A 27,337-nucleotide genomic window follows, 5' to 3' on the forward strand; every position below is an offset into this window, starting at 1 on the left:
TTTAATTATTGATTTTCCTTCGTTTTTGCGAATGTTAAACTCTTTTTAACTTTGTCTAAAATTGGTTTGCGAAAGAGTTAGGGTGGTATTCCACCGCGAGAAACTTTGTTTGTCTCCCGCAGTCGAATACCGCCTTCAAGAGCGAGCGTAAAAGTGACACCTTTGGAATGGGAGATTTGTTTTAAAATACCGTCGGGGGGAGAGAAAGCGCGAAGAAGATAATTTTAACATTTTATTTTTTTCGATAGAGGAAGAGAGGAGTAAAACAGGAGTTTAGTTGAAAAGAGGAGTTTTTAAGAGTGTGTGTGTGTGAGGTGAGGACCTATTTGATTTCATGAGTGAGTAGTTGCACATTTGGCACTCCAAAACTTGTTAGTTTCGTTTTCTCTCTCTCTCACTTTTGGAACAGAGTTGCTAGTTTTTATGACAGAGCAAAGAGTGCCGTAAATTTTGGCGATCCCGATTCTATTGTAATTTCTATGATTATGAAGGATTCTGGGCCATCTTTTGCTCTGCACTCTATGCTCAAGAGCAAGGCTGTTAACGATAATATTATCGTCATCGTTAACGATCTGGGATTATTTTTAGCGGCAATTAATCGATGATAATTCATCAATTTTGAATAATACTTTTTTTTATATTATGGTACAAAATTCTGAAAAAATTGAATTGATTTTCGCGTTATTTTATTTATGCAATTTATTTAAAATACTCAAAATAACAAGTTTTTTTTAATTTCTCGAAAAAAAATCCAATCGGATGATCAAATCATATTCTCTTATTGAGAAAATTTATTTGATTCTGTAAAAGAAACTTAACACTCGAATTTAACTTATTTGTTAAAATATAAAAATTTGAACTAAATATCGAAACGAAGCAATCTAGAATTTGAAAAAAACACTAAATTGCGAAATTGCACACAATTTTCTCAAAATCCCGCATTTTTTAAATATTATTACTTTTATGATTTGCATTTATGGTATTTTCGGAAAAATATTAATATTTTTATAATTTGCAAAATTCGTGTAAAACGAAGTCAAATTCTGAATTTCACAACGTTAATGTTGTGGAAGAAAATAAATTTCACAAAATAAGCTATTTTTCAAAAATATATTTCGGCATATTTTTCAAGCGTTTTATTTTTTTTAAATTTGGTAAAAGATGCAATTTTTTAATGGAAAACTCTCAAATTTTCATAAAACCGTTTTTTTGTTGTTGAAAATCCATAAAAATTACCCATGGAATTTTACAAAATTCGTGATTTGTAAAATACACAAAACGTAAGAAGCAATTTTATTTTTTTTAGCAATTTATTTTTAATAAATTGCCAATTTGAGTACCAAAAAACGCAATCTATAAAAAAATTGAGTTTTTTTTATAAAATACGTTTTTCTGGAATAAAAAAAAATAACAATTTTAAATATTGATATCAAACGAAGCCATTTTTCATGATTTTTTTTCGAGTGAAATATTTTTTTTTAATTATAATTTCTGAAAACAGTTTTTTTTTTAATTTTCAATATCGGTATCAAACACAGCAAAATATTAATTGTATTTTTGAAACATCTTTAATTTTTATGTCAAATTTTTAAATTTCAACAAAGTAGTTTTTTCCAAAAAACTCTTTTTCAACTTTTTTGAAATTGCGAAATGGATTTTCACAGAATTGAGGTTATTTGTGCAAAAATCATTTTTTAACTAAATTTTTCGACAATAATTAAATAATGTTAATGATTTGCAATGGAGTATCAACAACGCAACATTTTTATTCGATTTTGACAGGCTTGGATTTGGCAAAAAAAAATTGTATGTAAAAAAATACCTTTTCGGATTTTTTAGAGCACTTACGCTTTAAAACTTTTGGAAAACTGTCTTTTAATAAAGTTTGATTTAAACACTAAATTTAAATGGATTATCGTCGATGTTCGCCGATTAAAAACATCATGAACGAATAACGATAAAAATATCGACGATAACGTTATCGTTCAACAACGTTGCTCAACAGCTAAAAATTCACGCGACAGTAGAAAAAGGGTTTTTTTTGTGTGTGTAGGTTCTGCATTTTAAAAATAGTACAAAATCTAGTGTCCATCTCTAATCTACTTGGTTTTTAAACTTTTTCTTTTGTTTCTGGAAAGTTTCTTTCATAATACTGTTGAGTTTCACTCAACCTGACAACGGTGTCTGCGCGCACGCTGCGAGTCTGTGTGTGTTGAACAACTATACATTCTTTTGTTTGTTTGTTTGTGTGTGAAAAAGTCTCATTAGTTCCCGAATTTGCTCTAGCACAAAAGCACGCAACAGTGCAGGTGTGTGTTTTCTACTATTGTTTTCAACTCTCAACACCGACCAAACAACACAACACGATGCCACTGAACAAATCACTGAAAAAAGAGTCCGTCTACAAATTGTGTTGTGTGCGATTGAGTGAATGTGTTTTCAGAGTGTGCAATGGAAGCCAAATAATCACGATATCGTATATCGAAAAAGAGTAACCACACGACGTGGGCGACGTGGCAGTTTTGGGCACAACATCACTTACCTTTTTAATTTTTTTGCTTTTTTTAAATTCTTTTGTCGTGTACAAGAGAGAGATAGGTCCAGGTGAAAGAATCACATTCAACAACGATGGCGATGACGACGTTTACTGTTTTTTTTTTGTTTCTTTTATTTTCTTTGAAATTGTTTCTTTTTGCTGTTTGTGTGCTCGAATGTGTGTGTGTTATCGTTCCATAATTTGCTTAAAAATTATCAAGTAAGTAGTGCGTCTTACCTTCTTCACCACACACACCTCTTCCACACACCGAAATGATGATGTCCACACCGAATTCTGGGTTCTGTCTGTTTTGGGTTCTCTCTCGCGCGATCGAGAGAAGGTGCCAATTGTGGCTGGCCACGCGTTCCTTTTGTTTCAACTTCCTTGCGGCGCGATCTGCTTCCTCTTGTTTTAATTATTAATATAATGTTTATAACTTTTCTTTAATTCTTATCTTGAACGATTTTTTTTGCCTTATAACCACGTCTCGAACCGTTTTTTTTTGTTGCTTCCTCTCGCTTTATTATTACTTTGTTATTATTAGCAATAGTTTACTTAGAGCAACACGCACAGCGATTTCTTCTTTTTGTTGGGCTTTCTCTCTGGCGATTTCTTGTTAATTTGTTGGACTAAGTCGTAGAAAATCTAAAAGTTGAAAAAAATTACAGTATTAAATTTAAGTCTCTTCTCTTAAATCAAAATAACAAAAAAAAAAAAACTGAAAACCGTCAACACAATACAATACTCACGTCGTTAACGTTAATTTTGGCTTTGGCTGACGTTTCCATGAAGGCGCAGTTGAACTGGTTCGCGAGACTTTTGCCCAGCTCCTTGCCCACTACTCGCTCGTCCTCCAGATCGCACTTGTTGCCGACCAACACCATCGGAACGTCGTCAGTGTCCTGCGAAAAAAAGAAAATGTTAGATTTTGAAATGCAAATTTCTAATCATCGTTCGTCACTACGGAGACGGTGAGCCGCAGACTGGATTTCGCTATTTATGATATTACAAATAAAAAACTTAAAAAAATAAAAATAATAAATTTTAGAAGTATAATAATTTTAAAATTTTATCATAATAAAATTGACAAAATTCAGAAATAAAAAAATAATATTTTAACTTAAAGAAATTGAGATTCCAAAAATTTTAAAACAAGAAATTTTCTAAAGCATAAAATATTAAAATCTTTAAATCGAATAATTTTAATATTCAAAAACTCAAACCATGAAAACTGTAAAAGATTTATTAAATGCATTCCGTACTCGTAATCCAAAACTCCGAATAATAAAAAATGAGCAAAACCAAAAATTGATTTTTTTTTTTAATCGGCTTAAATTTTTGGGGGCCTTCTCTATGACCGATAGCTGTCGATACAAAGATGGTATGTAAATATTTGAAAATCTGTATCTTTTACAGGAATTTTCTGAACGGTTAGGTGTCTTCGCCAAAGTTGTAGGTATTGATGAAGACTGTACAGAAAAAAATTGTACACGTAAAATTTATTTTTTCCGAATTTTAAATTATTTTTGAAAAATGTCAAAATCCATATTTAGTAGTTTATGAATTTATTGATGTTTTTGGAGACAAAAAACCGCAACTTTTGCCGCCGAGTTTTGATCTCTAAAAAAAAAAAATTTGGAAAAAAATAAGTTTCAAAGGAAAACTACTGTTAACATTAAATTTTATTCAATGATAAATCAAATTTGCAATCGAAATGAAATTAATAGATTTTTGAAAAAAGTGCAAAGTTTTTAAGTTAGACTTTAAATTTAAGTTTAATTTTAACTCAAAAATTGCAGTTTTCGTTTTTTTTATAGTTTAATAGTAATGACATGATTGTTCATTACTGATTTTTTTTTTTCAAAACGTTTGCAATAAAATTGCCTAAATAACATTGAAGATTGGACCTCTGGTTGCAGAAATACAGTGAATAAAAGAAGGAACAAGAAAATTGCAGTTTTTTAAGCCTCAACATTTAATTTTCTGATCTCTTCGGAAAAATATTTTCAAAATTTCGGAGTAAACTCTAACATTTCAAAAGGGGCGAAATATTGCATATTTGACTTTTTTTAAATCATAGTCTTGATTCCAAAATTTTAAGAATTTTTTTATGATCAGAAAATTTCACAAATGTTTTTTTTTTTAATTTTGAAGGCTGCTAAAATTATACGGAATCTTGTATGACACAAAATGGCTTCTTTAATCATAGGGATAAGGCGATAAGGCCTCTTAAAGGATAAACCAAATAAAAATATACAAACAATAAAAATGCACGAAATCAGCCGATTTCGTTGAGAATTGCTCAAATGGATTATTTGAGATCTCTACTTCGGATAATAGAATCATTTAAAAAAATGTTATTTTTGTAGTGCAATTTAACTTCAGCCCTAAATTCGTTGAATTCGACTTGTTGGTAGCCTAATATATTCCAAAATATAATGCTACAATATCCACAAAACACAAAACAGTCAAGTAAACCGAAATGAAATTCCGGCGCTCAGGACTCCGGATAATCAAATACGTACTGTATTGGAATTTTTGAATACCAGAATTTATAAATTCTTGAAATTTTATTCCTTTTACTGTCTCAGGTCTAATTGATTGATTTTTTTTAATTTCTAGACATTTTAATTTCAAAAATCTAAATTTGGAATTCATTTTTTTCCAATTCATAAATTTTTTTGACTTAAGTGGCCACCCTGTACCGCCTACACCAATCTACAGCCAAAACTCACCTTAACCCTTAAAATCTGCTCTCGGAGGTCCTGCAGGTCGTTGAACGTGGATTGTGCCGTGATCGAGTACACCAGCACAAAGCCCTGGCCGTTCTTCATGTAGAGATCTCGCATTGCCGTGAATTGTTCCTAGAAAAAATGCAACTTTTAGTATAGAAAAGGAGGAAAAGTTAGTTTGATCCTTACCGTTCCGGCGGTGTCCAAAATTTCCAACATACATTGCTGTCCGTCAACTTCGACCTGTTTGCGGTAACTGTCCTCTATCGTGGGGTCGTATTTTTCCACAAAGATACCCTGCGCAACAGAAAAGAGAGTGCAAGGAAATCAATTAGTATAAAAATCAACTGTAAATTGGTTACACAGAATCGATCGGCGAAACGAGATTGCAATCGAAATTCTTCCGCTCTCGCGGTGACAATGTAATGATGGCAATTAGTAGCAAAAGTGACACGTTTCTCTGCCAACGTGGAAATCACTTGAAGCCACGTGGAAATTGAGAGTTCATAATTATATCCCGAATGAGTGACGAAACTGAATTAAAATTCGCATCGCGTAGTTTGACGGAAAGAGCGGAGAAAAAAAAGCTGGCACCATACGACACCACCAAAGTCGACGACACGTGCTCAACGATGTCTCTCCACCCCCTCCCTGCTTCCTCCGCCATAAATGCGATAATGATAGCCGGCAACAGGTTCCGTTCCAACCTCTACCTGTGTTTTGAGGGTGGCCGGGCGCGTCCCGATTCCCAAGTTCCCAAGTAGGTATATTAAGTCTGGTTTGGTCGTCGTCGTCGTCGTCGCTGATGCTGCTGATGATGATGTCCTTTCTTATTTACATTCACAAAATTGCGCCACATCGTTTAGGAATGAGAGGACGTACAGAGTGGGGTTTCTTGGGGATTATTTAATAAATTTATTATTTAAAATTTATTGAACAGATCTGAATAAATCATTCATCAATTCTACAGAACATTAGTCAGCACCCCGAAATGCTCTGTATTTTATTAAAATTAGAGCGTCCAATTTTCCGAAGATACAAAAATTCCGGGAAACAGGTGTTAAAAAAGATAACAAATCTCCCGGGAAACCCTAGGAATTCCCTGGAAATTTCAATTTCATTAGAAATGACCCAGATTTAAAATGGCAGCAAAATCGAAGTCGCTTGAAGACGACGTTTTGACGGGTTACAGACTGGATTTCGCCATGTGGGTTTTTCTTCTAAAACTAACTACAGTTAGTCCAGTTAGTTTCCAACAAATACAGCAAAATCGAAGTGAACAACAACATTAACGGTCAAAATTAGTGCAAAGATCAATCCAGGGCTTGATTACTTGAAAAAAATTATACAACCTTTTGATTTTGAATTTAATTTACCATAAAAATCCATCTGAGCAATTCTCTACCAAAACCGGAAATGGATTTTATTTGTATTTTTTGATTTGGCTCAAACTTTGTGGGGGCCTTCCCTATGACCAAATAAGCTATTTTGTGTCATTGGTTCATCCATACAAGTCTCCATACAATTTTGGCTGCTGTCCATACAAAAATGGTATGTAAATATTCAAACAGCTGTACTTTTGAGTGAATTTTCTGATCAATTTGGTGTCTTCGGCAAAGTTTTAGGTATTGTTGAGAAGCATTTTAAATGGGCGTAATATTCAATGTTTGGCCCTTTTAAAATGTTAGTCTTGATTTAAAAATTTTCAAAGTATTTTTTTTTCGAAAAGATCGGAAAATTTCACGAATGTTTCATGTATTAACATTAATAATCGGACCATTAGTTGCTGAGAATATCGTCATTAGAAAATGGTGGGTTATTTTGGTGAGACTTAGAAAACTTCAATTTTCGTGTTTCTTTTTCTTAAAGCGGCTCTATCTAAGAAACCCGGGGTCCAATCTTCAATGTCTCTTAGACAATTTTATAGCAAATTTTCTGAACTCTTCAAAAAAAAATATTTTTAGAAATGGTCACTTATGGTCGCTATTTTTAAAAATTGAAAAACTGCAAATATTTCGCTAAAATCAAACTTTCGGTGGCTATATCTTGAAAACGGAGCCCTTTATCAAAAAATCTGTGAAGTACTTTTCGATTGCAAATTCAATTTTGCATTAAAAAATAATGTCAAACTTGTTTTTGCATGAAACTTCGATTTTTTTCAAAAATCACTGTTTTTTTCAAAAATTCATAACTCAGCGGCAGATTTTTTGACCATGTTTCTCTATGGCTCAAAAGTTGAGGATTTTTGTCCCCTAAAACATATCAAAAAATCTCGAAAATCAAAAAATACATATTTTGGGAAATTGAGTTTTAGTGAAAAAAAAGTTGATTAAAAAATCTGCAATTTTTTTTCCGTGTACCTATTTTTTCTCAAAAGTCCTCAACAATATCTACAACTTTGCCGAAGACACCAAATTGATCAGAAAATTCATTCAAAAGTTACAGCTGTTTGAATATTTACATCCCCTTTTTTGTATGGACAGCAGCCAAAATTGTATGGAGACTTGTATGGGTGAACCAATGACGCAAAATAGCTTATTTGGTCATAGGGAAGGCCCCCACAAAGTTTAAGTCAAATAAAAAAATACAAAAAAAATAAAATGGTCGAAATCGGCCGATTTCGTAGAGAGTTGCTCATCTGTTTTATACTCAAAACACGTTTTTCTAGTGAAGTTTCAACCAAAGTGTTTTGAAAAATATCTTTGTTTGGGTGTACCGTCATTCGGGGGGACATTGGGGGGTGAGATTGGGTCGTACAAAAATGCTGAAATTTTTATGATCCAATTTAACCCCAAGACCCAATGTCACTCCTGATGACGGTACCCTACTGTTCAATTATCTTCAAAGTTTGTATTAGTTATTCTCAATTTTGAATGTTTCAATCAATAAGATCAAATTGATTTTTTCTATTTTGAAAAAATTGTCAGTACATTACCATTGCCGGAAAGTTAAGAAAATATAAACATTCTCTTGATTTTCAGGAAATTTACAAAAATCACGCCCATTGCTCATTAATTTTAGAACAAATTTAAGCTTCATACAGACAGACAGGCCACTCAAATGTCATTAATGAATTCCCGACTTACCAAAAAAACGATTGTAAATAAAAAATTGTTGTAAAAAAATAATCAACCGCCAAACAAAAGGTCCAAATAAAAAATAAATAAAAAGGAACTATTTACAATTTGCCATTTTGTTTTATTGGACCTTTTAAAAAAAACTCCCAAAGAGCAAAAAATAGAAATGTCGTATAATGAACGTATTCAAAAATTACGCTTAAAAAATGATTACAGTTATTGCCCTTTTAAATAAAATGGAAAATATTTAGGAATTCGCGTTGAAATATGTGTTTTTACGAAGTTTCCTTTTTAATTTTCTGATTTTGATAAACTAATTTAAATAAAAGCCCAAAAGTAAAGTTCTTACAGGAAATTTAATGCTCTACAACTTTATCCAAGAGATTAAAGCTGTACAACTTGATACTGCAAAGGTAATAAAACAAGCATAAAAAGCAATTTGTCTATGAAAATCATGTTCTTGGCATAATTTTCTCAAAAATTGGCAGGCAAATCAGATTTTGTGCAATAAATTTATTTTGAAAAAAAATCAGATTTTGCTAGTGTCGAGTTTTAAACAACTATACAGAAAATAATCAAGCATGTGTGTGATGCTAATCCAATATCGTTAGGCTACGAAATTATGCAAAAGTAGGCTGGAGATTATTTTAGCATTTGTCGAAAGAAAGATTTTCAACTGTCCTGAAAAAAGCGGCTCAATTCAATGCCAAATCTATCAAAATAAGCTTTTCATCTCTCCTAAACTTATAACTTTACTTCGGAAATTCTCAAACTTCTAATTTGAAGTGGAATTTTCAAAAATGTCTTGCAAAAATTATGTGCGATTTTTTTCTATGATTTATCATTAAATTAGCAGTTGATAAACATAACAAATGACGTGAGAAGCCTCCAATATAGAATGCCTATTCTTAGTAAATCTGTTTATTTTTATTTACCAAAATCTGAAACCACACCGTGGTACACGGCACCGGAAGGTCACCAGCAGTATGTTGATTTACGCTACAAATAATATCTTCCTTTTGGAGAGCAGTAGAGAGCCACGAGCTTACAAAATTCTATCCCTTGGCCTTTACAAGGTGTAATTAATCTGGATTTTGCAAACATAATAATAACAGCATCTACTCAAACCCCTTTCCAAGATTACTCTACAAAAATATTATTCCACAAGGTGTTAATCTGCTTACGAATATCTATAAATTTGCGGTGAAAATTAAGGGATAGACCTCGGGCCTCGTTTTCATGGCATGCTACCACGCCACAACGTTCCATCAGCAGGAAAGCGCGCGGGACGAAAGGAAAACAGTCCCCCGAAAAGCTGTCTAATTTGACCCAGAGATTCTCGTTCCGTGATTTGGCCCAACGACCACAACCCCCGGACCCTATTTATCTTGTGTCCAGGGGGAAACTAGAAGGGGAGAGGGGTGCTGAATATATTTGCATAGTTAAATGGGGAGAGGGAGCGCGCGAGGGACACGGCAAAGATCCCGGCTATTTATTTGCAAGAAGTTCCAGGAAGTGGGACCGTGAAATTTTCCTCGCTGAAAGGCTTTAAGCTTCGTGTTTTTTGTTGTGTGTGTGTTTTCCGGTACTCTAAAGGATAAAAGCTGAAAAACTCTGTCACTGAAATGTTTTCGAACAAAGCAAATTGCCCGGGCCTGTTTAATTTTCAAGTGGAAAGTTTTCTCTACAATCCTTCAGATTGAGATATCACCCACCTCATCAGGTCCGAAACTTTTCAACAGAACGAGAATACAACAAAAAAAAGTTGTTTTCCATGAAAATCACAAAGCATCCTCTTCTCTCCATCAATCCAACGCACGAAATTTCCCCCCGAAGCCCAAATTGAATTTCCATCAGGTGAATTAGCTCACTCGAACAATTCGAAACCTTTGCCAGCAGATGGAACGATGTAACATGAGGCGGCAACGAGATGGTGGCTGTGGGTGAACTTTTTCAATTTTGCATCAAACCAAACCAACAAAAACGAACGCCAACGCAGAAGCGCAAAGTTTGGTTCTAAATCGACATCTAACCCTTGGCTTTTAGCCTTTTAAGCTGGTTCGATACTAACGAGAATCAAAGGATAGATAGCTTAAAGGGAACGGCATCAGTAATAATTGAAATAGTAAATTAAAAATTCATGCCGCCTAATGTGAATGAGGTGCGTGCGTTTTCCTCTCGAAGGTCAAAACACTCCCTTCTGTTTTTTTTATATTTTTGGTCACGTGTTTACACAAATGATAACAGCAAAAAATGTGTCCCTGAGGTGACCTTTTTGTTTGTAGTGCAGAATAGCGGGGTTTGTTGGATTGGAACTTTAAAAGAGCATTCACGTTAAGCTTTTTTTTAAATTTTAATGAAAAAAATATTAACTGGAGAGCAAATTTCAAAATATTGCGTCTAGGCCAAATTTTCAACAAGAGATTCAGGATTTGCCAAATTCTGTAAAAAAAACGAGTTTATTTTCGATGCGTTACAAAACCGTTTCATTAGGCCATTTGAATGGCTTTCAATGAAAGTTTAAAATATCGTAATTTTTTTTTTGTCCCCGATATATTGCAATGTTTTGTTTGGGGAAATTTTGAAGGGGGAAGGCATACACTTGAAATAAAAATTGCATTGGCCTTATTTGATTTTAGATATGATTTTTTTCACATATATTTGACTAATATAAAAATAAATATTTTTTTAGAGTCCTCTTTTTACTAAATAATCTTTAGTTTTATTTTTAAAAAACAAACACAAAAACCCTACATCTATCAAATTCCCGCAAAAAAAATAAGATGTTTTATATTTTTAATACAATCAAAACGTGAAAAAAAAAATATCTCTAGAGTTCTGTGAGCGAAAAAAAAACAATATAAGTAACAAAAACCGAGATATTACCGAACTTGCTAGCGATTTAAACTAAAGCTAATACAGTCCAGACTCGATTATCCGAAGGCCTCGAAAAAATTTCACTTCGGATAATTGAATAACAAAAAACGTTTCTTAATCCACCTTTAGGTGGTTGGTGCCTTTCTCGCATTCATAAAGTGAGTACACTACACAGCCTCAAAAAAGTGTATAAATATCACTTATTTTTATCAAAATATTTGAGATCCGGCCTCAAAAAAAGTGTATTTAAAACACTCAAGTACTTATAACATTTGATAGGGTTGTCAGATCTTCAATCTTGTGGGCTCGTTGGAAAGGTCTTTTGATTACCTATCCAACGATGGGTCGCATGATAGATCCGGACAACTTTTTCATCATAATATTTGAGATCCGGCCTCAAAAAAGTGTATAAATAACACTTAAGTGCTCATAACTTTTGATGGGGTTGTCAGATCTTCAATCTTTTGAACGCGTTGGATAGGTCTTTCTTACAAAAACCACCCTTTCTACAAACTTCCGAAGTTTAGCTAAAATCGTTTTTTTTTAGCATAACTTTTGAAGTACTTTTCTTAACTTCATAATATTAACTTGGGTCTTGTGGGACCCCAAGACGGATCGAACGAGACCAAATCGGTCCAAATCGGTCCAAATCGGTCCAAATCGGTTCAGCCAGTCCGGAGATAATCGTGTGCATATTTTTCGGTGCACGGACTCACATCCAGACACACGCACAGACATTTGTTCAGAATTTGATTCTGAGTCGATAGGTATACGTGAAGGTGGGTCTACGAGGTCAAATAAAGAAGTTCATTTTTCGAGTGATTTTATAGCCTTTCCTCATTGAGGTGAGGAAGGCAAAAACAGTTTTTTTCATTGTCTAATTTTTGATAGTCGAGCTTAAGTGTGACCCCTAAACAACGCTAAAGTGATTTAAAAGATTTAAATCCAATATGGCGACCAATATGGAGGTGACGGAAAAGATGCATTTTATTATTTAATAGGCAAACAACTATTCAAATTTGACTAAAATAGGGTCGCAGAACTCGAATTTTATGTTAAAAACAAGGAAAAGAAAAAAAAATGTGCGTGATTCGATTACACAGTTCAACAAAAAATCAAATGTTTCTTGTCTCTGAGACGAGAATATGTGTTCCTAGTAGATTTTTGCCTGCTGAATCCGAATCCGAGTCCAAAATTGCTCCAAATGGTCCCAATTTTGAGATACACCCGTTTTAAATGTTAGTTTAGGCCAAAATTAGCTACTTTGTCGACTATTTTACAAAAGAACTATTGAATAAACAAATAAACCAATACATGTATCTTAAAGTTCACGTTTTCCCCTTTCTGAAACACCCCTGGTTTTTAAAATTTGATTGTTTCTACGCATATTTATAGCCATTTCAAAATTAGAATTTGACTTGCATGCAAGTTGGAAAAACTTGAATGAGAACCAACTGAAAATATAATTTTAAAATGGCTATAAATATGCGTAGAAACAATCAAATTTTGAAAACCAGGGGTGTTTCAGAAAGGGGAAAACGTGAACTTTAAGATACATGTATTGGTTTATTTGTTTATTCAATAGTTCTTTTGTAAAATAGTCGACAAAGTAGCTAATTTTGGCCTAAACTAACATTTCAAACGGGTGTATCTCAAAATTGGGACCATTTGGAGCAATTCTGGACCCGGATTCGGATTCAGCAGGCAAAAATCTACTAGGAACACATATACTCGTCTCAGAGACAAAATCTTGTTGGACTGTGTTATCCGAAGTCCTATACAAACCTTCGGATAATCTAAACTTCGGATAATCGAGGCTTCGGATAATCAAGTCTGCACTGTACACAGCAAAAAATTCGGTAAAATCGCATGCAAAAGCATGCACATCACCTTCGTCAAAATAAAGACTTAATATTACACAGGGACCATCCACAAACCACGTGGACACTTTTTTTTTGGAAATCTGGACCCCCCCCCCCTCGTGGACAATTGTCCATACAAAAAAAACTTTTTTTGTATGGAGCGTGGACAATCGCCATACCCCCCCCCCCCGCCCCAGGTGTCCACGTGGTTTATGGATAGTCCCACACTGCATGTACAATTTTTGCAAACACAAAAAAAAGTTCCAACCGACGGGATTCAAACCCAGCACCCACAGTAAGGACTGGCGCCTTAGCCCACTCGGCCATCAGACCGATGAAAAGCGTTAAGGATAAACGCATATATGAGCTTGACATTTCGGTCAAGTAGGTTTCCCATACTGATGGGCTACATATTTCAGGGTGTAAAATCACATAAAATTGCATAAAAAATGCAATATTTATTTTACACCCAGGCCTTTTACACGAAGCTGGATTACTACTTTTTTAGCTGTGTACATAAAATAAGATTTTTTACTTTGATATTTAAAAAAAATCGAAATATCTGAAAATTTAGTTAAAAGTTTATTTTTATCAGTTTCCTTTTAAATTATGTAGATGTTGATGAAATCAATGTTGATTAATCATAAATCATTTTTTTTTTCAAAGCAAACGCCAAGTACAAAGAATTCTTTATGTACATCTGATTCTAGACAAAATTTTTGAATAGGCATGTTTTATAAAATAAACGTATTTGTAATAGCCCAAATGAATTTTGCTAATTTTATTTGTATTTTTTACAGATATTTTTCTCATATTTTCTAAAAGGAAACTAGTTTTTTTTATTACATTCGAAACTTAAGGATTTCTGATAAAAAAAATCATATCCATAAAAAATTACCGAAACAAAAAAAATGGAAATAAATATTTGCAATGAATTATTAAAATGACAATATTATTTAATTTGCTATCTCAAATTTAAATTACTTGCAAAATTGTTGATAAAATCAATGTTGATTAATCATAAATCATTTTTTTCAAACGCCAAGTACAAAGAATGCTTTACATCTAATTCTAGACAAAATTTTTGAATAGGCATGTTATATAAACATATTTGTAATAGCCCAAATGAATTTTGCTAATTTTATTTGTATTTTTTACAGATATTTTTCTCATATTTTCTAAAAGGAAACTAGTTTTTTTTATTACATTCGAAACTTAAGGATTTCTGATAAAAAAAATCATATCCATAAAAAATTACCGAAACAAAAAAATGGAAATAAATATTTGCAATGAATTATTAAAATGACAATATTATTTAATTTGCTATCTCAAATTTAAATTACTTGCAAAATTCAAGCAATGTGATCAAATGTGAAATGAAACAGAATAATAACTTTAAGCTGGTCATGTAACCGTTGATATTATGCTGTATTTTAAATTAAGTTTTCAATAGCTTTGTTGTTGTTTAAAGTGTAACAAATTTGATTAAAAGTTAATCTTTTTTTTTATTTATGCAATGTTATAAAAATCGGCGCAAAAGCATGTCATCATAATCATCCAATATGCATCAGTATTTTAATTAATCAAAAGCCTTAGCGAAAATAGATAAAAATAGGGAAATGAACCTAAAATTTTAAGTTTACTCTAATGCAATTGATTTAAACTTTGAAAAAAAAAATATTGCAAAATTTATTCAAGATTTTGAAAATATTTTTCAAACAATTATGCTCTAGATTCCGACTTTTTGATTAAAAAATCACGTTTTTTTCAGATTTTTGCGAATTCTTGACTTTTTCCCGAATTGAGTGGCCACCACCTTGGCTAATGTTTGATAAATATAAACTTTTTCAATAACTGTACATCGCAAACAAAAACGAATAGGTTACATATTTTAACAATTTTACCAAGTCTCTATTAATCATTATTTTGTGGATCCATTTGAAATATTATTTGAAAAAATCAGGACTTAAAATACCCTCTACATCACCAGATTAGCAGATAAGTTAAAACGAAACATAAAACTGAGCGATCAACGCGACGTGCCTGTCAAGCTGTAATGCTAAGGAAAGGGTTGAAATCTCTATTTCGTGCGCTATTTTCTGCAAATGAAATCTCTGCTGCACGTCAAAGGATGTTTAGTAATTGCATAAAAAACGAGTCTTGGGCAACCACGGCGGCGTGCGATATCCTTTGGTTAAGCTATATTTATGATTACAACAGCAGTAGCAGCGGCCGGCTGGCTGGCTAGCTATTACAAGGCTACATTTAGCGCCGGCTGCTTGCTGATGCTCTTTTCCAATAATACACTATACTAACCATCATAATAGACGGAGAGAGAGGAAGTTTATAGTGGTGGAACGGAAGACCTACGGTAATGGTGTCCCTCCCCTCCCCCATCGCCTCACCATCAAACTCTTTTTATATTTGCTTCACTTTCGGTGTCTACCGGCGCGCGGGTGCATCAGCAAAACAGATCGAGAGAGAGAGACAGATAGAGGAGGGTGGGGCACGATTTGTGGTCGTAATAGTGCTTCCCCTTCCCCACCTCCTTTCTACTTCTGGTTCATGATGATGGATGGATTGGTTTGGAAATATACAAAGTGCCTCTTCGCTCTCGGAAAACGGGAAGCAAACGAAGAAGTAGAAAAAAAGAGCCCAACAAAATAATAATAACGTAATAATGTGTGATTTTTGCTGTAAGGTTTAATTACTTGGCGCAAAATCGCAAATGCTTGCTTCATCATCCACATTTGTGGGTTTTATGCTTCTAATTATATGCGCTTTCTCGGGCTGGTGCTGCACTACATCAGCCAGAAGCACAAGCATCAACAAAACGAGCTTATTGGGCTTTCGCTTTCGTTTGGACGGATGGAGGGGGAGTATTTAAATTAACGGTTTAGCAGTCTGACTCTGAGCTGGTCAGCGCGAGTAAGCCCATCACAGCTGATTGTCGGGTTGCGAATTGTTGAAACTGTGAATCTTTTACTCTCCATCGCCCAAATTACTTTTTTTTTTAGAAATATTTTGTTTAATATTTACGTTTCATTGTGTGAATCTTTCATTATGATTTTTTTTTTAAATTTTATGCTGAACCAACTACAACTGAGTAATTCTTTAAAAAGTAGCATTGTTAAAACAACTTTACAGTCTAGACTCGATTATCCGAAAGCCTTGGCAAAATTTCACTTCGGATATTTGAATCACATTTTTTTACGTTGTCTTACTTTTGATTGTTAAGCTTAAGTATGACTCCTAAACTACTCTAGAGTGATTTAGAATTTAAAACCAAGATGGCGGCCAAAATGGCGGTGATACAAAATTGAAAAAATGCATTTTTTAATTTATAGCCAATCAACCAGTCAAATTTGACTAACTCGATTTTGACGTTTAAAGTAAGAAAAAAAATACGATTTTTTTTATGTTTCGATTATCCGAAGTCTCATACAAACCTTCGGATAATCGAACTTCGGATGATCGAAACTTCGGATAATCGAGGCTTCGGACAATCGAGTCTGGACTGTATTTGTTTTAGAGTAAAAATCAAATAATAAAATAAAGTTTCATTTTCAATTTCAGTTTTACTGTAAACCCGAATTCTGTTTCTATAATTGTATTTGGAGCCAATTGCAGCAAAGAAGTAGTTCTATGCTCTAGAGCTGTTAAAGAGCCACTTGAGAGTCTGATACAAAAAAACACTTAAATTGTTTAATTTGTTCATCTTCCCTGCTCAAATCTTAATTCAAGGGGCCATTCCCCAGCGTTATATATCTTCACTTGAACTACACCACACCGAGCAAAGTGTGTTCCAAATTAAACTCTTCCAAATAGTGGCCTTCCCTCTGCCATCAATGTTGGCCCTCACTCTGAGTCATCACATCATCATCATCTTTCCCTGTAGCCCGGCTGGCTGCTAGCTGAACGAAGCTGAACTAAAAGCTGACCAGTCCAGTTGGAAGCACATTGCATTACACGCTGGTGCTGCGGTTGCTGATAAATTGAATAAGTTTAATCTGCATTTTATGAAGCAGCTCAGCAAAGTTATAACCATCGAGCGAGAGTTTTGTATTGTTAGTACTTTGTGGTGCGTGCGTCGTCATCGGGACTTCATGTAGCCTAGACGGGGCGTCGCCGTTCCGACGAGGCAATCTTCATTTTCAGCCAACTTTTTGATTGAAACTATTTTCGTAACACGTTTCAATCAGTTTTTTTCCGACTTCTGACTAAACTCCATCACAACACCGTACGGGAGAGAACAGACTTTCCGCGTCGACGATGGTAACGTTATTTAAAGCACAGCCCCCATCAAGATCCGTCGTCGTTGTCATGTCCTCAGCGGATGTCATGTGCATGCACTTCCGGTTGGTTAATTCCTGCTACAGGATTCATCATGTACGCCGGTATGAACATCAGCAGTGTCTTCTTTTCCAGTGACGACGACAGCACACAGGGAGCAGGAATTGTGTGTTGTGTTTGCAGTGTACGAACGTGAAATATTGCTGGAACATTTTTAATTAAGTTTTGCAAAAATAGAGCTTTTAAAATAAACTGTGATTTCTACAGCATTAGCATATCAAAAAACCTAAGCTGCTATTTTATATTTGTTTCAATGTTAATCTTGAATCACGAATTCTCAGAACAGTGTTGCAATGTTAACACTCAATTCAATTCAACGAAATATCACTGTGGTAAATGTTACACCGTAGGTCTGGCCGGTACCATTAAAAACTACATACATCAGATGTTTAATTGTTTGTTTGTTGAGAAAAATGATCTATTACTAAATTTCTTAACATAAATAAATCTTTAAAAAAACTAAACAAAATCAAGCAAAATCTTTTAAAATTGGCAATATTCAAAACTCGCCTGCTCTCACAAACAACACAAAAACGAACAACGTCCAACATTGCCAATCCGCCTCAAAAGAGTAGGTAGCTATCACGTTTGAATTCGATGAACCGTAAAGCACAGTTATGATCAGAAACAACAGCGACGCTGCGCTGTTTGGGCTGGGACTGGAACCATCCAACGATGTCAATGTTGTGACAATTTACCGCACGTACACCCCCGCGCGCTCCAGCACAAATGCCTACTAGGTACCGTAATCCGGGGTGACTTTGATAGGATTTCAATTTGTTTTTGGAATATTTTCGGACAGGTAAGGTTTTTCTCAAGATTATTATTTTTAAAACATGTACTGGGGTAGGCCACACAAAGTCCATGCACTATTCTGGAAAAAAGTTTTTTCAATAGACTCTACGAAATCGGCCGATTTCGACCATTTTTATTTTTTGTATTTTTTTATTTGGCTCAAACTTTGTGGGGACCTTCCCTATGACCAAATAAGCTATTTTGCGTCATTGGTTCACCCATACAAGTCTCCATACAATTTTGGCTGCTGTCCATACAAAAATGGTATGTTAATATTAAATCAGCTGTAACTTTTGAGTGAATTTTCTGATCAATTTGGTGTCTTCGGCAAAGTTGTAGGTATTGTTGAGAACTATTGAGAAAAAAATAGATACACGGAAAAAAAAATGATTTTTTAGTCAACTTTTTTTTTACAAAAACTCAGTTTACCAAAAATGCGTATTTTTTTATATGTTTTAGGGGACAAAAATCCGCAACTTTTGAGCCATAGAGAAACATGGTCAAAAAATCTGCCGCTGAGTTATGAATTTTTGAAAAAATAGTGATTTTTGGAAAAAAAATTAAATTTCATGCAAAAACAAATTTGACGGTATTTTTAAATGCAAAATTGAATTTGGCGTCGAAAACTACTTTACAGATTTTTTGATAAAGGGCTCCGTTTTCAAGATATAGCCACCAAAAGTTTGAAATATTTGCAGTTTTTCGATTTTTAAAAATGGTGACCATGAGTAACCATTTCTAAAAATATTTTTTTTTAAAGTTCAGAAAATTTGCTATAAAATTGTCTAAGAGACATTGAAGATTGGACCTCTGCATTATCGATTTATATTGCATTTTATACTGAATTCGAAGCATGAATCACAAGTTTTCACATTTTACATGAAATTTGTTCAACTGAAATTGCCTATATATTTGGAGAATTTTTCAATTTGTGTTTCAAAAACACATATTTTTTATTGTTTGCAAACTTATTTAACCTGCTCCTAATAGAAAATTGTCCAAAGAATCCGAAAATGCATTCCGTTTTCCGATTCAAAATCATGTTCATTGAGAAAATCATGACACTTTGAGAAGTTTAAAAAAATTACTTTCATCAACATTTTCTTAAGAGCGAGTTTTTCACCGATGTGAAACAGGTCGTATCGAGGTGCTCCGATTTGGATGAAACTTTCAGGGTTTGTTTGTCTATACATGAGATGAACTCATGCCAAATATGAGCCCTCTACGACAAAGGGAAGTGGGGTAAAACAGGCATTGAAGTTTGAGGTCCAAAAAACATGAAAAATCTTAAAATTGCTCGCATTTCCGTAAAACTTCATCAATTCCAACTCTCTTAGATGCATTCGAATGGACTTTTGAAGCCCTTCAAAATGTGCTATAGACATCCAGGATTGGTTTGACTTTTTCTCATAGCTTTTGCAAATTACTGTTAAAAATTGAATTTTTTAAAACCTTAATAATTCCGAATATGACAAAATTGAGACCAAAAAGTGCCGTCTTATTGGCCTACAGGGCAAAAACTAACGTTGTAAAATGTGTGTTCTAGAAAAATCGTAAAACTATGAGAAAAACTGCGATTGGCCAAAAAGTTAATACCATAGGCTTATAGTCCATGAAATTCCCTAACTTTTGACCTATGGGAGTATGGGTGTTGGAGGCTGTTGCCAAAAGTTATTAAGGTTTTAAAAAAATCAATTTTTAACAGTAATTTGCAAAAGCTATGAGAAAAGTCAAACCAATCCTGGATGTCTATAGCACATTTTGAAGGGCTTCAAAAGTCCATTCGAATGCATCTAAGAGAGTTGGAATTGATGAAGTTTTACGGAAATGCGAGCAATTTTAAGATTTTTCATGTTTTTTGGACCTCAAACTTCAATGCCTGTTTTACCCCACTTCCCTTTGTCGTAGAGGGCTCATATTTGGCATGAGTTCATCTCATGTATAGACAAACAAACCCTGAAAGTTTCATCCAAATCGGAGCACCTCGATACGACCTCTAGAACAAACCGAGCAGAATCTACAAATACTGCCTCTTAACTATAGTTAAATAACTTTTTAAACTTTTCAAAATTTTATGAAAAGTGCTTTTTGAGGTACTTTGAACACTTCTCTACCACGGTCAGTATTATTCTCAACAATTCCGTACGTATTTTAATTGTTCTCTTCATTTTGCGGTAAAATCGCAAACCTATCAAAGTCACCCCGTTTTACGGTACTGCGATGCGGCATACCAAACCTCCAAGCTATAGGCGTCAGAGTAGGCCAAATGCTCGAGTTGAAATTTAATAGAACGGATCTGACGGGTCGTTGTTTTTTTCTACTTTGCAGCCCACACCTGACGTTCCTGACCTCTGGCTGTCCAAGTAGGCGCGTTGATTTTAGAGTTGCCAATTTTGGACACGTTATGCTAATTGAATTTGGCAAAAAAAAAAATCAAAACTCTACCGGCGTGACATCCCCAGTGCGAAGTGCTCATGGCCAACTGTGCAAAATTTCCGCCCAAAAACGTATAATTAGTCACATAAATGACGTACGAACAGAGCTAGAGATGGAGAGAGCAATTAAAGTCTCCCTCGGCGAGTAATCAGATTAGTCAGTCTAGGCTGCACACAGCTAATTTGTAGTCATCTCTATCGGCTTTGCTGCAATCGAGACTAATTATGTTTTGCCTAGTAATCTTGCGGGGGTGTCATTTGCACTACTGTTGCCTCTTGATTTTTTTTTCCTGTTTGCGATGGACATGGCTGATTGTCATGGTTGTGAAGTGAGAGTTCGTTTTTTTGATCATTGGAAAATGAAAATTTAAGAATCAAAGTTCACAAACTCAAATCCTACTCTCATGAATTGATACATATTCAACGTTTAGGTCAAATGATACGAAACGGAATCGATTACTATTCTTATCTAATCTGAAAACGATAGCACATACTTTATAACTGATAACGAGCACTGAATAAGCAATTCCATTCAAATCAGCTTACTCTTGAAGCAAGCAACTTCTAAACTTTGTACAGATGACGCAGCAGCTCAAAATGTAGTAAAACATCAATTTCCTTTAACAAGATCTCGTAAGCCAATATTGCGCACACATCGCACCGTGTAATGGACATGTCAAGGCCAATTTATGACGAATTCCCGGGAAGTGAAATATGGACCTGACCAACCGGTCGGTGCTCCCACCGTCAGGGTAACAGCTCCAAAAATCGTTCTAAAATAACTCAATGTCTCCCTCGAACAACAATTGAGCCAACTACCCTGCTCATGTAGAGCGCAATCACCGCGTAGCATGCTTTGATTGTATTTTGCTCCGGCAATAACAGATGTAGCAGCTGATGTCGTCACCACAGAGAGCAATGATGGACCCAGGTCCCGGTGTGTCGGAACACGAAACAAGGACGACAAACGACGATGCCGAGGGCGGCGCAACAGTAACTATACATTTCCCCTTGGCCATTCGGTCCGACAAGCAGATTGTTTTGTTTCCGGTGAAAAGATCTGCTGGTGTTGTTGTGCTATTTGCACTGGGTGACGTTTGCAGCACCGGTCAGTAGTGTGCCATGAGTTTTGGTGGCGCCTCCATGGGAATGAGAGGATAAACGATTATGCTGCAGTGCAGTTACTTCGGCGTCAATCCAAGTGTGCGGTGGAATTTGATGTCTCACTGTTGCTGTGTTACTTCATTTATGGAATGTATGGAAAATAGGCCAAGCTTTTTCAAATCAGATCACTGCTCAAGATTTTACTGGTTGTAATAACTTTATTGGAATTGAAAAAAGTTCGATTCAAGATTTGGAAGCTTTTTTAGAAAAAGCTAAATTATCACCATGAAATTAACTTAAACTTACTAGTACGCTAAAACTTAGAAAACGAAAGATGAGCTCAGTCAACTGTCACAAAAACTGTCGATTGATCACAAGTAGGGGCAGGGGGGGCAGAATGGACCATGGGGGCAGAACGGGCCACCCTTGGTTTTGGGCTTTAGAACGGATTTAGACCAACTGTAAGGCATGGGTCTTATAAAGGACGTCAAATAGCATCACCATACCGAAAACGACGTTTTAATTCATTGTATTTTTCGAATTATGAGCAAAAATGTAAATTTACTGACAAAACCACGCAAATGTTGTTTATTTCGAGGTTCTTAAATAAGCTTTCTGAAAAGTTGGATTGTTTGAAAAAGTTTGCTCAATGCTTATAACGTTACTAGATGCTACTACCAAAGTATACAAACAACAACGGAACCTTAAAATCATTTAGAGGCTTGGTGGTGGAAGTGTTAAATTAAAATCCACTTGGGGGCAGAATGGACCACCCTTTTCCTGCCTTATAAAAACAATCAAAAGTTATAAAATTTTAGCTAAACGGATTATTTCACTCCTAATAGCTTCACAAATCACGTTTAATGCAACAAAAGTTGATTTTTTAGTTGTTTCGACGCTTAGTTGTAAAAAAAGTGTCTGTTTTCGACACATTTATACCATTTTCAAAAATCTTTGTTTTTTTAAGTTACTTTTTTTATAAAAGTGATCAAATTTCATGGAAACTATAATGGAAAGGTCCCTCAAGTAACTTCTTATCACCCTTCAACGTTGTATTAGAAGAAATGGCTTGTTTTCTAAGGTGGCCCATTCTGCCCCGCAGGGTGGTCCATTCTGCCCCGCACCCTGGAAAGTTAGTCGAAAAAACTTTTTTTTTAAAGTGGCTCAAAAATAGTTTTAAGTAAAATATTTTCATCAACCAAGTATACAACATTGAAGGGAACATTCCAAAGCATAAGCCTACTACACAGGATTCATAAGTTTTCATGTTTTTCTATGGTTTTTGGTGCATTTCCCTTAGGCGGTCCATTCTGCCCCCCCTGCCCCTATTGATTCAGGACATCAGTTTCATTCAAATAACTGAGATCCGGCATCAACAAAGTACTTGCATGTAACTTAGCACTCTATACTATGTTTTCAGCTCGAGATTTTTAAAAGTCCCATAGCACAAGATTTCTTTTATTCATAGGTTTTTTTAAAGCACTACTCTTTTACTTCTTTTAATTTTATATATATATATTTTTTTATCATGTTCAGTGTATTGTGTTTGTTTTTTTTTATAGAATTGGGTATATTCTACAACCCTAAATCATATTTTGCCTATTTATGCCACATAAATCAAAATCACCCAGGTGTTCGAAATTCAAAAAAAAAAATGGGAAATGCAGAAAATAATAAATAAAATTTGAGAATCGTTTTTTTTTATTTGAAACTAACAATTAACGTAAAATAAATATGGATTTCAAAATATTTTTATCAATTTTATTTATTTTTTAATTTAAAATTATCTTGCTTTAAATTTTATAATTTTCGAATTATTAAACTCTTTAACTCTTGAAATTGAAAAAAAATAAGTTCCTGATTTTTTAAATTTGTAACAAATATTTTTACGACATTTATAACACCTTTTTAAGATTTTTTTTATTTTATTTTTTTGTATTTGAGTAGAGGTGGGCAAAAAAAGAGCGAGCCGCTCAAAGAGCCGGTTCACTAAAAAGAGCGAACGAATCATGGCTTACAGAATAAGAGTCGCGGTACTCTTTGAAACTCCGGTCTTTTGAAAGAACCGTTCCAAGATGCAATGATTTTTAAAACCTGTGTCTATTTTTTTTTTATATTATAATAAATTGAATTTCCAACAAATTCTAGTATTAAATATGTTTTTGAGAATTGAAAATGCAATTTCATATATTTCAATGCCAGTTAAAAAATAATCTCAAAATTGTACCACTGTGTATTTTTTTCAAGTTCTTTACGACAGCTTAAAGAGGGACTATTTTCCGACATCTTAAGAGCTGAATTGTCATATTTCGCTGGAGGGTCTATTGCAATTTTCTCAATATTATATATTGAAAGACTCTTATTAGCATTGATGCCAATGTTCCAACTCATATTTTCAGTAAAGAGTTTTCTTTAAAATTCCAAAAGTGAATGATTTTCTTCACAAAATAAAAAAAATCACTGTACAACTGATCATAAATTAAATTTTGACCCGATCATAAATATGAGAATTTCAAATTACCTAACATGGAACAAATTTTCAAAATATACTAAATAGCCTACGAGATTTTGGAAAAAAAATATCAATCCTCTAGCCTAGCCCGATTAAACTTTAGCATTAATCGACTTTATATCAGAATGTAGAAAAGAATTCGCATAATTTTTTCTCCTAATAAAATATCCGAATTGGTAACACAAATAAACGCAATTTAGTAAAATGGCGACAAAAACTTTGAAAAATATTTGCAACGGCCTATACAAGTAAAAAAAAAAAACTTTTAAATTCACAACATTCTTGAAAACAGCCTTTTTATCAAAATTTTGAAAAAGAGCGAACGAGCCATTCTAAAGAGCTGTTCTTTTTAATTAGCGAACGAAAATGAGCGGCTCCAAAAAAGAGCGGGTTTGCCCACCTCTACTAGGAGTATTTTCCCTTAATTTCAGCCAATTTAATTCATCATTGCTTGTAGAAGAGCTGCAATTCAATGTCAGCATTTTGAGATTAAATCGCTTTGCAGCAATCATTGATTTGATGTACTCTGTTTGCACGATTGGAACTTGTTATTCTCATGAATTCATAGAAGATCAAATACCACATCTCAAGACGCTCAAACGGAATATTATCACAAGGATTCCCCAAATCTGCCCCTTCATCGCAGATGACATTCTCGCAAAGTAATCTCCCTAGTACTACACAACACACCCATCACTCAAAGCGAGCAACAAATCCCCAGTAAAGTGTATGTGATGTTAACAAAACCAACGCAAACAGGACAGTCTTTTCGCCTGTCATCTACCATTAGGACCGACACCATACAGAAGAGGGGTGTCCGTCTACATACTCCTTGTTTTGTTAGCTCCACAGGTTTTCCCCCCAAAAACTGTGGTCTCCGACCACAATCTTGGGCTTCTCTTATCACGTGATTTTTTTTCCTCGAAGGGGAAGGGGAGTGTTGTGCCAAGAGAAGGAGGAAAGGGACTAAAAGCATCATCACCGGTGTCGGGTCAAAACAGGGACAGGACAGGATGTGTTTGACCCCAGGTCGACCGTCGTCGTCTTCGTCTTGCTTCTCGTGTTCACGGATGCTGTTAACATCTGTGTTTTATTTTCTCTGTGATTCTACAAAGTTTGTTTTTTTTTCGAGGCCATGGGAAGACCTTTCAGAGTGGAATTTGTGTAGAAGAGTGTGTTACAAGATAAGAATGACGAGCGTCTTTGGAAGAGTTATTTATAGGGCGATCGGATCGAAATCGATACTCGCAAAAGTCGTAATGACTTTTTCCAAGAATAATACAAGGTTGATGGAGTTTATGGAGTTTGATAACAAACACAGATGCAAATCACTCACCTGAACAAACTGCACTGTCAAGGCGGATTTGCCGACACCTCCGCTGCCGAGCACGACAATTTTGTATTCACGCATTTTGAAGCTTTTTGCTGCGCGCTGCTGCTTCTAATTCACAAGCTTGTTCAAGCTATCTTCCAACACAACACAAACACACGCAACACAGGCCACAAATATTCCACTCGTGGGCTCTCCGGTTGGTTCTCCCACACTCCGGGACCTTTTTGCACCACAAATTAATCTTTCGTCACTCCCACGCAACGCCCGAGGCTCTTGCTGCTGCTGCTTCCACCTTACACCAATTTCCCTCTCGCAGAAGCACTCACTTCTTCAAATACTGCCTTTTCTTCTTCTTACGTTCACGTACAACGCGTTCCCCCTAGCAGTGTGATTCACGAAACGAAAATTTTCGACTCTCGCTAATTATGCGCCTAGATATTGCTCATGGAATTCCGGAGTTTGGCCACTATCTTCACACTTTGGCTCGGAACGTCCCCCGTGCCGGTCGTCGTCGTCGTCTGTGGAGGGAAAAAGAACAAGAGCAAAGACAAGCTATTAATCATCGGGTCTAAAAGTGAGCAAGATATCTCGTTAGTCACATGGTCGGACGCGGTTGTTTGCGCTTCCGAAAGTTGCGGTGCGGCTGGTGGGAAGAGGTTGGATGACCTTGGCAGTGGTAGGTGGGTGGACAGTTCCGGACCAAACTTGTCAAAAAAACAGTTTATGTTTGCAGAAAAAATATCCAGTGGCATACGATAACTATACCGAACGTGAGTAGATTCAGAACTGTATTGTTGTTTGAACACCCCGTGCTCAAACTCAATCCAGTTCAACGAATCATAGTTGCGGTTAACTTTACGCAGTAGGTCTGACCGCCTGAAATTTTGTTATGTTACAATGAATTCTCACGAAATAACGCACTGCAAGTTTTTTATCCAAAAAATTGAGAACTATCCAACTGGAAACAGACAACCTACTATTATTCCTGATATCGTTGAAGAAGACCAATTCAAATTCCGAGCTGTTACTGAAGATGAAGTCCATAAAGCTATACTTAGAATTAAATCTGATGCAATAGGGTATGATGAAATTCCACTTAAATTTGTTAAACTTTTTCTTGATCTTTTGGTTCCATACATTACGCTTTTATACAATAAAATCATTTCTACAAATACCTTTCCAACAATATATAAACTGGCTATAGTTAAACCGATACCTAAAATAAAAAATCCATCTAATCCTAACGATCTGAGACCTATTTCTATTTTGCCATCATTATCAAAAGGTTGTGAAATCTTGCTGAAGGATCAAATAGTTCAATATGTTACATTCAAAAAACTTATCACACCATTTCAATCTGGTTTTCGAGAACACCATAGTACATCCACCATTATTACAAAAGTTTGCCAGGATATAAATGCATCATTTGATTCTAACTATGTTACAGTACTTATCTTATTGGACTTCACTAAAGCCTTTGATTTGATTGACCACAGAATATTTATAGATAAACTTAAAGAACAATTTCAATTTTCTAGTGATGCTTGTGATCTTATGAAAAGCTACCTGAGCGACCGTTCGCAATTAGTTCAAATTAACGGAGTCCGATCTCAGTTTAGGTCCACAAAAAGAGGTGTACCGCAAGGATCCGTTTTTGGTCCGTTGGCGTATACATTATCCGTTAACGATTTGCCTAGTTTTATAACTCATTGTAATAAACA

The 27,337-nt window shown here is 34.8% G+C and overlaps 1 protein-coding gene across 1 annotated transcript; it reads right to left on the reverse strand.

Annotated features, from left to right (window-relative positions):
• Nucleotides 1–42: 42 nt before the first annotated feature.
• Nucleotides 43–26,134, reverse strand: LOC120414326 (ras-related protein Rap1). Its single transcript, XM_039575464.2, has 5 exons — nt 25,620–26,134; nt 5,458–5,565; nt 5,272–5,400; nt 3,286–3,438; nt 43–3,181 (listed from the first exon to the last, which is right to left on the reverse strand). Exons 1-5 carry the CDS (start codon nt 25,692–25,694, stop codon nt 3,092–3,094), a joined length of 555 nt encoding a protein of 184 aa, XP_039431398.1. The 5' UTR covers nt 25,695–26,134; the 3' UTR covers nt 43–3,091.
• Between the last annotated feature and the right edge of the window lie 1,203 nt (nt 26,135–27,337).

Source organism: Culex pipiens, chromosome 3 (genome assembly GCF_016801865.2).
Source record: "Culex pipiens pallens isolate TS chromosome 3, TS_CPP_V2, whole genome shotgun sequence".
Classification (NCBI taxonomy): domain Eukaryota; kingdom Metazoa; phylum Arthropoda; class Insecta; order Diptera; family Culicidae; genus Culex; species Culex pipiens.

Bases quoted from the DNA above. Each gene is read 5' to 3' on its own strand.
- LOC120414326 (XM_039575464.2), bottom strand. From the start codon at position 25,694: ATGCGTGAATACAAAATTGTCGTGCTCGGCAGCGGAGGTGTCGGCAAA. The intron at 5,566-25,619 runs GTGAGTGATTTG...TCTGTTGCGCAG, and splicing joins TGACAGTGCAGTTTGTTCAG to GGTATCTTTGTGGAAAAATA. The intron at 3,439-5,271 runs GTGAGTTTTGGC...TTTTTTTCGCAG, and splicing joins AGCAGATTTTAAGGGTTAAG to GACACTGACGACGTTCCGAT.